General features: G+C 41.4%; 1 protein-coding gene across 1 annotated transcript; it reads left to right on the top strand.

The window, feature by feature from the left end:
* The first annotated feature begins 233 nt into the window (after window positions 1-233).
* RTP4 (receptor (chemosensory) transporter protein 4) lies at window positions 234-3948 on the top strand. The gene is made up of 2 exons (XM_011964347.1): window positions 234-502; window positions 2659-3948. The coding sequence occupies exons 1-2, from the start codon at window positions 348-350 to the stop codon at window positions 3242-3244; spliced, it is 741 nt and encodes a 246-aa protein (XP_011819737.1). The 5' UTR covers window positions 234-347; the 3' UTR covers window positions 3245-3948.
* Window positions 3949-15029: the final 11081 nt, after the last annotated feature.

Here is a 15029-nt window from a genome sequence, read left to right as displayed (position 1 = left end):
TGAGCCACAGGATTCTCTTTTATCCCAGTGCCAAAATAGTGCTTTGCCTATTATAAAAAATGAGAGAAATAAAATAAAAGCGAATTTATATGTGACCCCAGAATCTAGAACAGAGCTCTCTCTCTCAGCAAGGCCTATTAGCTAACAAAGTTCTGCTGCTCTCTGTCTTCAGAACAAAGACTTGTTCTGTGTCCCCAGACAGTCTAAAATGAAAGTTAAATAAAACAGTTCCTGTCCACACACGGAAACAAACAGAAACTGAACTGAACACCGAAACTGAAACTGTTTGTCTCTTCCTGAGAAACGAGCAAACCTGAAAGGTGCTCTCTGAGCTTCAGAGAGAAAAAATGGTTGTAGATATCTGGACTTGGGAGCAGACATTTCAAGAACTAATCCAAGAGGCAAAACCCTGGGCCAAATGGACACTGAAGTTGGATGGAAACCTTCAGCTAGACTGCCTGGCTCAAGGGTGGAAGCAATACCAACAGAGAGCATTTGGCTGGTGAGTGTGGGTTTCCCAGGCCATAGCCCTTCTAAGAACAGGGGCTCAGGCTCAGCTTAGCATGATTTATTCCTCTGAGAGCTTGTTGAAGCAGTAAATGTCACCAGCGTCTCCATCCTATTGTGGTCATAGTACTCTTTAGGGTCTAAATGATAAGACGACTCCAAACCTCCATTTTGTTTAACTGCAGGAAGTTTCTTCTTTTACTAGGTTTCCCTCCATAAATACTTCTGGAAAACCGTGGAGAAGGCCCCCTGTTCCGTAAATCTGCCCTTCTATTTTCTCGCCACCTCATTTGTTCCAGGGTCTTTTGCAGTCTCCCCAGCAGTCCCGACCAGCTTCCCCCAGCTGTAGCAGCTCTCCAAGCCTTGGCCCTGCTCAGTACAAGCCTGGGACGGAGTCATTTTTTTTTTTTTTTTAAATATCCTAAGAATTGGCTAAGATCAAGCAATTACTCTGCACATTGCTTTACTGAAGGCCTGGGGATAACAGGAGAGAATGATGTTGCAAAAACTAAATCTAAAACCCAGTTCGTGGAGTAACGAAGTAATACTCCTCCCTTACTCAGCACTTCCCTCTTTAACCCCCAGCAAGCCTCCAGATTGCAGGAACTAGTTTCCTTGCCCATGTTAGGAGGGTGAGAATTGCTGACCTGGACAACCAAATTTATTTTTAAATGACACACAGGACCTTCAGTCTAGTTTTCATCTGACCTATTACTCAGCTTACCTGCCTGCCCCATCCTGCCTCAGGTATGGCCTTTTCCATTCCTTATGGACTATTAGCCATGCCATGCATTTTCAGACTTCCACACACTTGTTCAGCAGACCCTCCCCTCACCCCTCCCTGCTTATCCTCCAAGGCCCGCTCTAGTGCCTCCTCCTCCTAAAAGCATTCTCTGGTTCTCCTAGGCAGAGTAAGTATTCCTTCTTATACATTCCCATAGGATAATGGGATAAGATAAAATATATATGTGTATGTATACACAAATGATATATAATTATATATACATATATACTATGTATTTCAGAATAATAAATTTATAAATAATGTATGTATTATCGTATATTGTATCAAATACAGTATATGCTTGTTTTTAGCTGCAGAATCTATTGTTTAAATAAAGCCTCCCAAACCTCTCCAGAACAGTTCTCAAGTCACTTGTCAGAGCCCATATAGCAGTCATTTTGCCCTGCCTTCTAATCCAGGGAACTGTGTAAATGTTTCTTTCCACACCAACCAAAGCTTTTTGAGGGACTCATGATGTCTTACAACATTTTGGCACTGCTCCAAACAGAAAGAAAGCATTTCTCCTGTTGGGATGAATTGATTTGATTGTCATTTTGAGATCGGAAAAGCAACCTACCAGTGTATTTTGGAAAATATCAATCAGCTTTTGAAAACCATTTTGTAGTTTACAAAGTGTTTTCACATACATCATCTCATTTGATGCTGCTAGTATAACCCTTGAATTTTTTTCTATGGATTCAAGCAATGAGGGCTATAGAAGGGAAGAGCTTTGCCCAAGGTCTTCCTGATGTAAACTGTGGACTTGGATCTTCAACCTAGGTATGAGGGGGGCAGGCTCTTTCTCCAGGTGTGAGAGATTAGCTACACTACTCATCAGAGGCAACGTGTTACAGCAGGTAAACAAGATTAATTTCAGATGGCCTGGGATTAGCAACATGCCTCTAACATTTACCCTGTGTGTCCTTAAGCAGGTTTTGTATCCTTTTCATGACTCAGTTTCCTTATCTGGATATTGGGTTTAATAGTGTTTACTTCACAGATGAAATGAGATAAAATTGTAAAACACCATTTATAGTGTATGCCTCAAAATAGATACTTTACCAAAGCTTTCTATGACCAAAATTAGGAACAAGTTTCTCTGGAAGATGGCAGACATGATTTTCCCTCAGAGGCATCTGGAGATGTTTTACTACCAAAGAGGTAGACTTGGTATAACATATGGGTGGCTACTCAGTATTATCTGAAACATAATCCTTCTTGTTCCTGTTTATCAATGACTGGGACAATTTAAATCACATGAATTTTTTTTCAAATGGAAAAGGGTCTTAGAGACAGGGGCTAGGACCATTTTCCCTCAGGTTAACAACCAGATGAAGGCGTAATGGGCATCTTCCTTCTGACTGCAGGTTCCGGTGTTCTTCCTGCCAGCGAAGCTGGGCTTCCGCCCAGGTGCAGATTCTGTGCCACACGTCCTGGGAGCACTGGACATCTCAGGGCCAGGTGCGTATGAGGCTCTTTGGCCAAAGGTGCCAGAAGTGCTCCTGGTCCCAATATGAGATGCCTGAGTTCTCCTCGGATAGCACCATGAGGATTCTGAGCAACCTGGTGCAGCATATACTGAAGAAATACTATGGAAATGGCATGAGGAAGTCTCCAGAAATGCCAGTAATCCTGGAAGTGGCCCTGGAAGGATCCCATGACACAGCCAATTGTGAGGCATGCACTCTGGGCATCTGTGGACAGGGCTTAAAAAGCTACATGGCAAAGCCGTCCAAATCCCCACTCTCCCACCTAAAGACTGCGAATTCCTCACCTGGAATTGGTGCTGCATACATCCCAAACCAAGGCAAGGACCAGTCAGCTGAGACAAAAGAGGCTAAGGGGAGAGGGTATGAGAAATTAGGGCCCAGTCGAGACCCAGATCCATTGAACATCTGTGTCTTTGTTTTGCTGCTTGTATTTATTATAGTCAAATGCTTTACATCAGAATGATGAAAATAGGCTTGCCACCTTCTCTTGTTTTAATTCCATGGTAATCAATGAACTCGCTGCCATTTTAATATAACTGAGAATTCGCTTTGAGACCAAGCAGCATCAAGTTTGTAGAATAAACACTGGTTTCCTAGTTACCCTCTGAAAACAGTGTAAAACATGACCAAACACATAATAAATTTAGTAATAAATATTGTCGAATTGCTAAAAAGTCTTCAATCATTCATTCACTAAGTCATTCAGTGATATCAACATAGCTCAGAAAGTGTGGGAGGCTGAATAATGGTCTCTCCCAACATACGCACATCTTAATCCCCAGAACCTATAAACATGTTACTTTACATGGCAGAATGGACTTTGCGGATGTAATTAAGGACCTTGAAATAGGTAGATTATTTCATATTGTCCAGGTGGATAAGAACCAGGATTTTATAACAGGGAGGCAACAAGCTCAAAATCAGAAAAAGATCTGTCAATGGAACAAGCGGTTGAAGTGCTTTGAAGCTGGAGGAAGAGGTCACAGGCCAAAGAGTACAGGCAGCTTTTAGAAACCCAAAAGGACAAAGAAACAAATTCTCCCCTGGAGTCTCCCAAAGGAACCAGCCCTGCCTGCACGTGGCTTTAGCCCAGTGACACTGATTTTGGACATCTGGACATCTGGCCTTCAGAAGTGCTTGCACTTAAACTTGTCTTGTTTTAATGCACTAAGTTTGTGGTAATTTATTAGAGAAGCAGTAAGAAATGAATATAGTTATCAATATTACAGTATGAATCAGGGAATTATGTTTTAGGTGTGCTTCAGTTTTGATAGAAAAAAGAGCAGTTTATACATTAGAAATACCAGTCAGCCCCATCTCCTCTTGTTCTTCTTTCTCCCCTACTTAAACGCACTCAAATATCTCCATCTCAAAGAGATTCCCTTTGATTTGATGATCCTTGGAGATATCATATGCTCACTTCTTTCAGCACTGGATTGGGAATCACAGAAGAACTTGCCAATCCTGAGATCCTCTGATGCATCCTTCACCCCCTATTTTCATCGGCCTGCTAGGCATTTCTGTGTGGCTGTCATGTTTAAAGCCAAGCTCAAAACACCTCTGACTTTCCTGTTTTAAATCCCCCGAGTCACCCAAGCTTATTACCTCAGAGTCATCTTCAACCTCTGCTGATCCCCAACACTTATTCCTTTCTTTTGTCAAGTTACTCCCATCTCTTCCTTCTACTTTTCCTTGTCATCCTCTCTTCCTACCTAGTTCAAAATTATTGACAAACGAGGGGATTTGACTTTATCCCATAGGCAATGGGGTGTCATTGCAAGCATTTGAGGATATGGGCAATTTGAGTAGAACCACATTTTTAAAATACCATCTATTTCTGGGAAAAAATGGAGTACAGAATAGAAATAGTGAGAAGTCTGTCTTGCAATAGAATAGTGGGAAACACAGAAAGAGGGTCCCATAAACAATAAATATCTTGAAAGAATTTGAAGACAAATATAAGAGGCCAAAAGACCTAAGGATAAAAATATCTCACTTCTTTCTGGCCATACCTCTTCATTTTATTTCAGGATCCCCCTACCAGTGCTCTCTCTGTTTACATACCCCCTCCCCGAACCACACTGTTGAATTCCTGAATTCCTCCTGTTTTCACACCTTTCTGTTTTTTTCACAAAGTACATTGGCCTGGGGATCTACATGAAAATATTATTCATAGCCTGGTAATGCTGTATGACCTCAGCAAGTCATAATCCCTTCCGGGGCCTTAGTTTCTCCATCTATAAAATAGGTGGGGATAAAACATGGAGGGTTGATCACATGTATTTACATCTGATCTCTCTTGAAATCACACCAAGTGACAGCAAAAGGAAATAAAGGCATCAATAGAGAAGGGCAAGGAGAATGGTTAGAAGATAGAACACTGATGGACTAGTGGCAGGTAGCTGACTTAGCAGAGTAGGGTGAGCCAGAATATAAGTTTAGTGTGGAAAAACCAAGATGTGATTCATGTGGCACAATTCCAAAAAGGCTCCAGACTGTAGGCTGAAGTAGCTCTGAAAATGGGCACTGGGAAGGCAAAAATGGGAGTGTTGACTGAAAGACTATACCAAGTTTCCTTCCCCTCTCCCAGGCAGCCTAGTAACCACACTTTACCCAACTGAGGGAGAAGAATGGAAGCTGCTTCTCTGAAGACATTTCTCACAGGGACTGTGGCTCAGGGAAATCCTTAAGAAAGGAGGAGCCACAAGCAATCAAAAAGATCATGAATGTTCACATGCTGAATAATGAGACCCTCTTACCTCACTATCAGCCCTTGGAGCCAGTTTTATAGCCTACCTGTCCATCCCTCAGACACAGAACAATGGAGGACTCCTTTTCCAGAAAAACGGATCTGCTCAAGATAAAAGAAAATACATATACTGAAAGGGGGTGGGGGCTTCTCCAGTGAAATAGTAAACTCCGATAACCTCAGAGTAAACCCATCGGATGCTAATCCCCTCTGCCAGAGCTTGCAGGTGGCTTTTAAAGGTCTCTTATTTGCACCTTAAATGTGACTGGACAGACTGCCAAGGGATTCTCAAATGTTTGATAAAATCCCCTAATATAAAGGCAAAGAAGAAAAAAAGTTAAAAAAGACTCTGAAGAAATAGAGATGATTACAGGATAAGAAAACCAAAAAATATTTAAAAAGTGAAACTATTATACCTCAGTAAAATAAGAGAAGGTATAATATTCGTTAGGCAAGAATTAGACATCATCCTGTGGGATAACCCTAGGTGAGACAGCTACCTTTGGCTGGAGTCAGATTTATGGTAGAGTCTCAGCTACAAACATCCAATAGGCAATGATCCCAAAAGCTTGGACAATGAGCACCTTAGTCCTCAAGGAAGTGATGTGAGTGGTGCACCAAAGCCTCCACTACAATCTGCACCTTGCAAAACTCAAATCTACTTGCTTTGTATAAAACGTCTACATCTGGGGAAAGGTCTTCCAGGATTCTTTTCCAGCAGAAACATACAAGAGGAAGGTTAGTGGATAAACTAAGCCCCTATCACTGCATCTGGTCTTGAGACAGCAGTCGTACACCCATAATCTCTTTTTTCTACCTCCAGTTCTTGATTCTCCTTACCCTAACACCTCTGCTGGTTTAGGTGGCTTAAACTATAAGGCTATCCAAACACTTATCCTGAGGACTGTGAGCCCTGGGTCACCAGGTCCTTCTCAGTCTGTGGCTTCTTCCCTTGTCCATCTATTAAATATTATCAAACTTGGGGAAATACCAAGAGATGCGCCAGTGAATCGCTTGGGTGCTAAACACATTCTTCCCACACCCATTGTTTAATAGTAGTCCAATTTCCCTCCGATGATCAGGAAGATTACTCTTTTTTGTTTAAATTTTTATTGTAGGCTCAAGGGTCTATGTGCAGTTTGTCATACAGGTAAATTTGTGTCATGGGGGTTTGTTATACAGAGTATTTCCTCACCCAGGTATTAAGCCCAGTATCCATTAGTTATTTTTCCTGATCCTCTCCCTCCTCCCATCCTCTGCCCTCTGGTAGGCCCCACTGTGTGTTGTTCCCTTCTGTGTGTCCATGTGTTCTCATCATTTAACTACCACTTACAAGTGAGAACATGTCATATTTGGTTTTTGTTCCTGCATTAGTTTGCTAAGGACAACAGTCTCTAGATTCATCCATGTCCTTGCAAAGGGCATAATCTCTTTTTTTTTTATGGCTGCATAGAATTCCATGGTGTGTATGTACCATATTTTCTTTATCCAGTGTATCACTGATGGGCATTTAGGTTGATTCCATATCTTTGCAATTGTGAATAGTGCTGTGATTAATACATGCATGTATGTGTCTTTATAATAGAATGATTTATGTTCCTTTGGATATATACCCAGTAATGGGATCGCTGGGTCAAATAGTATTTCTGTCTTTATGTTTTTGAGGAATCACCACACTGTCTTCTACAATGGCTGGACCAATTTACACTCCCATCAACAGTGTAAAAGCATTCTTTTTCTCTACAACCTTGCCAGCAGCTGTTATTTTTTGACTTTTTAATAGCCATTCTGACTGGTGTGAGATGGTATATCATTGTGGTTTTGATTTGCATTCAGGAACATAACTCTTTTTCTTGTCTGCTACACTCTTGGCAAAGGATCTCAGGAATGATCAGCCGTAGCTAGACAAGGGACTTTTGCTGTGTTTCTTGGTGGAACCATTCACCATCTAGGATCTCTTGACCTGCAGAGCCTTGAGTTGTGGCAATGGGAAGCACAGAAAACGGCAAGTGATTTAACGTGAAGCATTGTAAACAGTTACTTCTAAACCACCTGTTGATTTCCAGATCCATATATTCTACTTATTGTGACCACAGCATCTTGTGATGGTAATTGATTCAGGTTGTATACCGCATTCTGGTGGATGGTGATTCATCTTTACAAAATAGCATCTCTAAATTGCACCACAGCTGCATCTTAAAGATCATTGATCTGCCATTAATCTATCAGGCTGGCAGCTCCTGGGAAATGCAGTATTTGGTAAAACCAGGAAATTCCATCGTCGTATTGCCACTTCTGTAATTCTTTCGCTACAAATTTTCTCCCTTGGTCTAATGAGACATTATGTGCTATGTTAGTTTGCTAGGGCTGTAAGAGAGAATCAGTTTCATGCCTATTGCTTAGCTTCTGGTGGTTTGTTGGCAATCTTTAGAGTTCTTTGGCTTGTAGAAGCATCACCCTGATTCTTGCTTTTATCTTCAACTGGCAGTCTCCCTGTGTTAATGTCTGTGTTCAAAGTTCCTTTTATTATAAGGACACCAGTAATACCAGTAATATTGGATCAAGGGGCCACCTGACTCTAATATGACTTCATTTTAACTAATTACGTCTTTAATAACCGTAATTTCAAATAAGGTCACATTCTGAGGTACTAAGGTTTAGCTCTTCAACATGCTTTTTTTGGGAGGAGAGGGGGCACACTTTAGTACATTACATGAAGCATCCTGGGCTTGCAGATCAAATACTCCACAAGTCTTTGGAGATTTGTGCTGGCCAAAGCTCTGCATGCAAGAAATGCAAGCCATATCTGGAGTGTGTGCTGAGTGCAGTCAAGATAAATCACTACCCTCTCCATGATGGAAGGGATATAATGTAACCAATTTGCCACCAAATAGCTGGTTTGATTCCTCACGGCATGGTACCACATTGAGGGCTCATGTATTCTTGGCAGATTGGACATTTAGCAGTGAGATTATTCATATCAAACTTAGTGGAAACTCATATTGTTGGGCCCATGCACAGCCTCCATTCTTACCTCCATGGCCACTCCATTCATGCACACATAGTGCAGTGCCAGTACTGGAGTGGCAGATGACACAGTCTGCCATCAGCAACTGGCATAGACATTCTGTCTACTTAATTGCCTAGTGCCTCTTCCATGATGGGTGCTTTCTGGTGGGCATTAAAATAAAATACAGAGATCTTTACATTTTGTGCTCACGTTTAAAGATCTGTTTACCTTCCTCTTCCTCAAACTTTATTATCTTTGATCTTCCCAGGTTTCTCCTTCCAGGCCTCTGAACAATCAGCTGGGCCATTTGTTATGGCATATAAGTCTATACTTATGCCTACTGGTCCATTTAGCTTTTCAAATCAAGTGGGTGACCAGGTGCACCAATCAAAGCTCTGCCCATTGGGAGGATTTCTTCTCTCTACTACCTTTCAAGGCCACGCCTGATGGAGGGTGTAATGCAGCCACAGCCTGTTTTCAGCTTTCACCACATATTGAACTAAACCATTGGTTAACCATGATTGGCCTTTTCCCTCCACTGTAGGCTGGTTAAAAGTGACAACTCCCCGACCTGCATACCACCACAGCCACTCCATGGCCAGATGTGAGCTGAGGGAGAGGTACTAATGCAACAGTGGTGGTTGATGTGGGGGCTGGGCCACCAGTTTATCTAGCTCACTTGTGTTCTCTAGCCCTGACTTATCCTTCTCTAGCCTGGCTGCACTGCTCCCATATTTTGATGGATTTTTAGTGGTTTTAGGACTTAATGGGCCTTTTTGAACCTAGGCCATGATGGGCATCTCCGGCCCCATTATCTCTGCATGTCTCATGGTCATGAGTTCTGACTCAACCACAGCCACATAGATTGCAGAAGTTGTTTTGTTGGTTGTTTTTTTTTTTTTTTTTTTTTTTTTTTTTTGTGCCCTGCTTTTGCCTGATTAGCTTCCACAGCTGCTCCACCTGACCCCAGGGCTCTGCACACTCCCTGGGCCCCATTACTCCATCAGGCCTGGACCCCTCCCACCACACCCTCCTCACTCGCCTAGTCTCCAAATAAAATATAGGATGCCCAATTGAATTTGAATGTCAGATGTACCTATACTAAAAGAAACTATTGTTTATCTGAAATTCAAATGTAACCGGTATCCTGTAGTTTTTTTTTTTTAATTTTTTTTAAATTATACTTTATGTTCTAGGGTACGTGTGCACAACGTGCAGGTTTGTTACATGTGTATACATGTGCCATGTTGGTGTGCTGCACCTATTAACTCGACATTTACATTAGGTATATCTCCTAATGCTATCCCTCCCTCCTACCACCTCCCCACAATAGGACCTGGTGTGTGATGCTCCCCTTCCTGTGACCAAGTGATCTCATTGTTCAATTCCCACCTATGAGTGGGAACATGTGGTGTTTGGTTTTCTGTTCTTGCGATAGTTTGCTGAGAATGATGGTTTCCAGCTTCATCCATGTCCCTACAAAGGGCAGGAACTCATCCTTTTTTATGGCTGCATAGTATTCCATGGTGTATATGTGCCACATTTTCTTAATCCAGTCTGTCACTGATGGACATTTGGGTTGATTCCAAGTCTTTGCTATTGTGAATGGTGCCGCAATAAACATACGTGTGCATGTGTCTTAATAGCAGCATGACTTATAATCCTTTGGGTATATCCCCAGTAATGGGATGGCTGGGTCAAATGGTATTTCTAGTTCTAGATCCTTTGTTTTTGTTTTTGAGTGACATACAATCCTCTGATGCAGATGGCATGGCCTTGCTTCACAGTACAAGTATTATAAACTGTATTTTGTTTTCCACTGGGATTGTCATAAACAATGCATGTTATCAATTCCCACTACAGATAACTCTAAGTCCATAGGGTCTGCCAAATAATATGTCCCATGTGGTGAAGACGCTTACCTTGCATTGTGGACCAGCTGCAGATCACTTTCCATTTCTGGGTCCTATTCAAAGCTGTCAGCTTTCTGTGTCGTTTGGTAAATGGGTCAGAGCAGTGTAGATTATCAGGTGTTGTGTTTCCTTTTAGTGGTGGGAGAGTCCGGAGGCAATAATTTGACCTTTATTTTGGAAGTGTTTTCCTGGCATGCTCCAAATTACTATGCCCCTACATGTTTTACTGATTTGGCAGGGAATCTTTATAGAGATTATCTCATGCTCTTTGGAGTGAATGTGTCTTACCAAGGCTTCTGATGCAGTTGACACTTTTGACTTATCAATGATGTCATTGATAGCGTAGACCAATGTGATATTCTTCAGAATGTCCAGATGGATCAGGTTGTGCAGATTGTATTATGACAGAGGGTGAGAAGGTTAACATGACCCTGGGACAAAAGTGTAAATGTATGCTATTATCCTCCCAAATGAATACAGTGTACTTCTGATCCTCCTTGTTAGGGACGAAAAAGAATGCACATGCCAGATCAGTGTCCATACACCATATATCTGAAGCTATGTTAATTTACCCTAGCAAAAGTATCACTTCTGGCACAGTAGTTGCAATTGGGATCTCCACTTGGTTGTTTGAGGTAGTCCAGGGTCATGCTCCAGGATCTGATTCATTTTTATAGGGGCCAGACTGATGAATTAAATGGAAATATGCTGGAGATTACCATCTCTGTATCTTTTAGGTCTTAAGGATGGCACTAATTTCCCTTGAGATATAATATTTTAGGGTTTTGTGTTGGATTTTTAAGGAGGGTTCTCAGATTTTCTCATTATAGCAGCTCTTAACCCACAGACTAAGGAATCAGCAAGGGGTTCTGCCATTGATCACATGTATCCTTTCCAGTGACAAATTCAGGAACTAGGGAAATAGTCACTGGGTGAGTCCATGGAACCAGTATACCCATGGTGAGTCTAACCTGAACTAGAACTCCTCTTATTACCTGGCTCCCACATGCTTCCTCTCTAACAGTGGGCTATTATTTGCTTTAGATGCCTGGGGACCAATTCAGATCATGAATCCAAAAGTTCTCAAAATGTCTGGGTATTCTGCCTTCCCCAGCATCTAGTTAGCCAAATGCATGGTCATACATCTCTTTGGGCAAGGACTGGGAGTTCCTGCAGCATTCTTTCTCCTAGGGACCTGGCCTTTTCAGTCAGTGAGTTACAAGTCTGAAAATCAGCTCAGTTCTCTGTCAAGAAAAGGAGCCCTGATTTATGTGAGCGTCTGTGTGTGTGCGTGCATGTGCATGCAGCTTTCAGTCTCCTAAGCATTCATTTTTTTCCTTTTAATTGTATAAATTAAGAAATATCCTTACTGAATGCCCACCTACTCGCCCATACATAGAAAATAGGAAATAGATAAAACTAGTGGATTTGTCCATAAGGCCCAATATCCAACAACAGGAGCACCAGAGAGATAGGAAACAGAGATAACGAAGGGAAGGAAATTATGAAGGGAATACTTTTAAAAACTTTCCTAGAACTGAAGGACGTGATTGCCTAATTTAAAGGGTTCACCAAGGGGCCACCTACACAGTGAATGGACAAAAATTTGTACCAAGTCACACTATTATGAAATTTCTGATGTAAGATATAAAGATATCCTAAAAGCCTTTGGAAATAAAACAAAATAAGAAACAGATAAACATAAAAACAAACAGAAACAGGTCACATATACAGGACCTGGAATTATAATGGGGTTGTACTTAACATCTCAATATCTGAGGCATTAATGCCTTTGTTTGTTTTGGTGTATCATTTTCTGGTTCTTTCACTGACTACCTCTTCTGTCTCACTTTCCACCTGTCTGCTTGTTTTGGCCTCTGCCTGGAGGCAGGTATTTGAAGAAATCCTCCTCTGGTGGAGGATTTCTTCAAATATCAAAGTATCCTTGACTCTCTGTCCAAGACCAAGTATGAGACACTAAAAAGTTCCCAGAACACTCACTGTGCAGCTAGCTTAGAGAGAAACCCATCTAGATTGGGGCCGTTTGATGGAAGGCTATGGGGGGATGTCCCCAAGGGAAACAACAAAAGGAAACAAGAGGTTATCTGGTGCATTTGAGTGTTTAAAGAGAAGTTTACATTTCTAACAGAGTTTGAGGATGAGTTAAATGGAAACATGGAAAAGTAAGCAGAGAAACAAAAAATGAAAACCAAGGCAATTAACTTCAGGGATAAAACAAGAGCTTGTACTAGAAAATAAAAGCAATTAGAGTGCTCTACACTGCTTAGCTATAAACAATATTCAAATAGTCATAATATTAAGTATTATGACTGAATATTGGTTCAACAAAAAATGTGATTTAAAAGAATTTGAAGGTTAGAGAAGTGTACCTGATTAGAGCCTGAGGGTGAAAGAAAATCAAATGCTCATCTTGGTGGAGGAAATCAGTGATTAATATCAAAAAGTGAAAAATCAAGAAACAGAAACAAGGAGCTGAATATTGGAAGAGAAAACTAAAAGACAGGAAAATGATTGCTTCTGGGGAGAGGAAATGGAAGCTGAGATGGGCCAGAAAGGACAGATTTTTGCCATAAGCATTATAGAATGACTCTACTTTTCTTAAGCTATGCACACTTACAACTTTGATAAAAATTAAAATAAAATGTCTCTTTAAGAAAATAATGATTTATTAGATTTCCTAGATCTCTTCCTGTCACATTCTCCCTCTCTCTCTCTGGTTTTTTTTTTTTTTTTTTTGGTTGTTGTTGTTCATTTTAAAAAAAAAAAAACAAAGATAGGGTCTTGTGATGTTGTCTAGGCTGGCCTCGAACTCCTGGGCCCAAGCAATCCTCCCACCTCAGCACCTAGAACAGCTGGGAGTACAGGTGCAGCCCCCACTTCTGGCTACATTCTCCCTATTTATTTTCTTTATTCTGATATTCCTCTCTCCCCTTTTTCATTTCTTTGTATTTTTTTGAGATGGAGTCTCACTCTGTCACCCAGGCTGCAGAGCAGTGGCACGATCTTGGCTCACTGCAACCTCTGCCTCCCAGGTTCAAGTGATTCTCCTGCCTCAGCCTCCCAAGTAGCTGGGACTACTGGTGTGCGCCACCACACCTGGCTAATTTTTTTGTATTTTTAGTAGAGATGGGGTTTTACCATGTTGATCAGGCTGGTCTTGAACCCTTTTTTCTTTTTATAGCACCTAGTCTTCTCTTTTCTTCTTTATCCTAACTTCTCTTCCAACCATAATTTAAATATAATCATGGCCGTGCGCAGTAAGAAACGCCAGTAATTCCAGTACTTTGGGAGGCCGAGGAGGGCGAATTGCTTGAGCTCAGGAGTTTGAGATCAATCTGGGCAACAGAGTGAAACCCCGTCTCTACTAAACATACAAAAATTATCTAAGTGTGGTGGCACATGCCTATAATCCCCGTTAGTCAGGAGAATGATTTGAGCCCAGAGGCGGAGGTTGTAATAAGCTGAGATCGTGCCATTGCACTCCAGCCTGGGCGCAACTGTCTCAATAAATAAATAAATAAATAAATAAATAAATAAAATCACAATTGTAGAAACGCAGATGGTACAGATGTTTTTACTTTGCAAAGGATAAGGCAGCCCAAGACTAACATGATTTATTAAAGACCCAAGTTCATTTGCTGGAGGTAAATACCAAAGGAAGGGCAGTGGGCGGTGGTGTAGGCAATGAAGGGGACATTCACTATAGAGAATTTTAAATTCATAATAAAACTAATAAAAGTTGTCTATTTTAAAATTACCATTATATCCCACCAATTCTGAACAATGTCAGTGATGAATTACTTCCCCCAAATAACATTTTGTTGATCCAAATTATAAATAATTGCTGTGATCACTATTGAGTTTTAATAATACGTATGTAAGTATTGCTCTGACCAGTGGAAAAATCCCCAGCCTCAAGATTTGATTACTTCAAGAAGTTCCAAGAGTGGCCAGGAGTGAGAAGACAAATCCTTCCCTAGCCCTAGCCAGGTATCCATCTCTCTTGACTCTTTTCTCTTGTTGGGGATGTGACCTTGGAGAGAATTGTGTCCCAGAGGCTCGAGACTTATAAACAAGTGTGGAACCTGTTTGGAGTTGGCTTCAGCTTTCTTCCTTCTCAGAGACACAAATGCCCACAACGTTTTGGGGAAACTTTTCTTTAAACTGAAGCAGAGGGTCCCTAAGGTCTCTGTTGTGTACGGGAGGGAGGTGTTTAAAAACACCCTCTCAGTGTGTCAGATATATACATCATGGATTTGCTGACCTCATTTCATATTTTCAGGATATTCACATCCAAACATTTGGGGATTTTGTCTCTGTGGCACCTTGTGTAACCACTCAAAGCCCAATAAATTTCATGTGATTTATCAGGCATTTGTTGGGCTTAATCTTCAGCACCCCCTCCTACGCCCCTCATCCAACTGCAGAGTACAGGAGGGATGAGGGCCCAGGCTGTGGTTGGCAGCCTGGGAAGCATCACTCCCTCCCCATGCTGGGGAATTAATTTGGCTCCTAAAAATATGGATGGGGACATCACTAGAAGGAAAAAAGGTAC

This window comes from Mandrillus leucophaeus, unplaced genomic scaffold (genome assembly GCF_000951045.1).
Source record: "Mandrillus leucophaeus isolate KB7577 unplaced genomic scaffold, Mleu.le_1.0 Scaffold695, whole genome shotgun sequence".
Classification (NCBI taxonomy): Eukaryota; Metazoa; Chordata; class Mammalia; order Primates; family Cercopithecidae; genus Mandrillus; species Mandrillus leucophaeus.
Note: the sequence above shows the minus strand (reverse complement) of the source record. Positions and strands in the feature narration are given on the sequence as shown.

Bases quoted from the DNA above. Each gene is read 5' to 3' on its own strand.
- RTP4 (XM_011964347.1), top strand. From the start codon at position 348: ATGGTTGTAGATATCTGGACTTGGGAGCAGACATTTCAAGAACTAATC. The intron at 503-2,658 runs GTGAGTGTGGGT...TTCTGACTGCAG, and splicing joins CAACAGAGAGCATTTGGCTG to GTTCCGGTGTTCTTCCTGCC.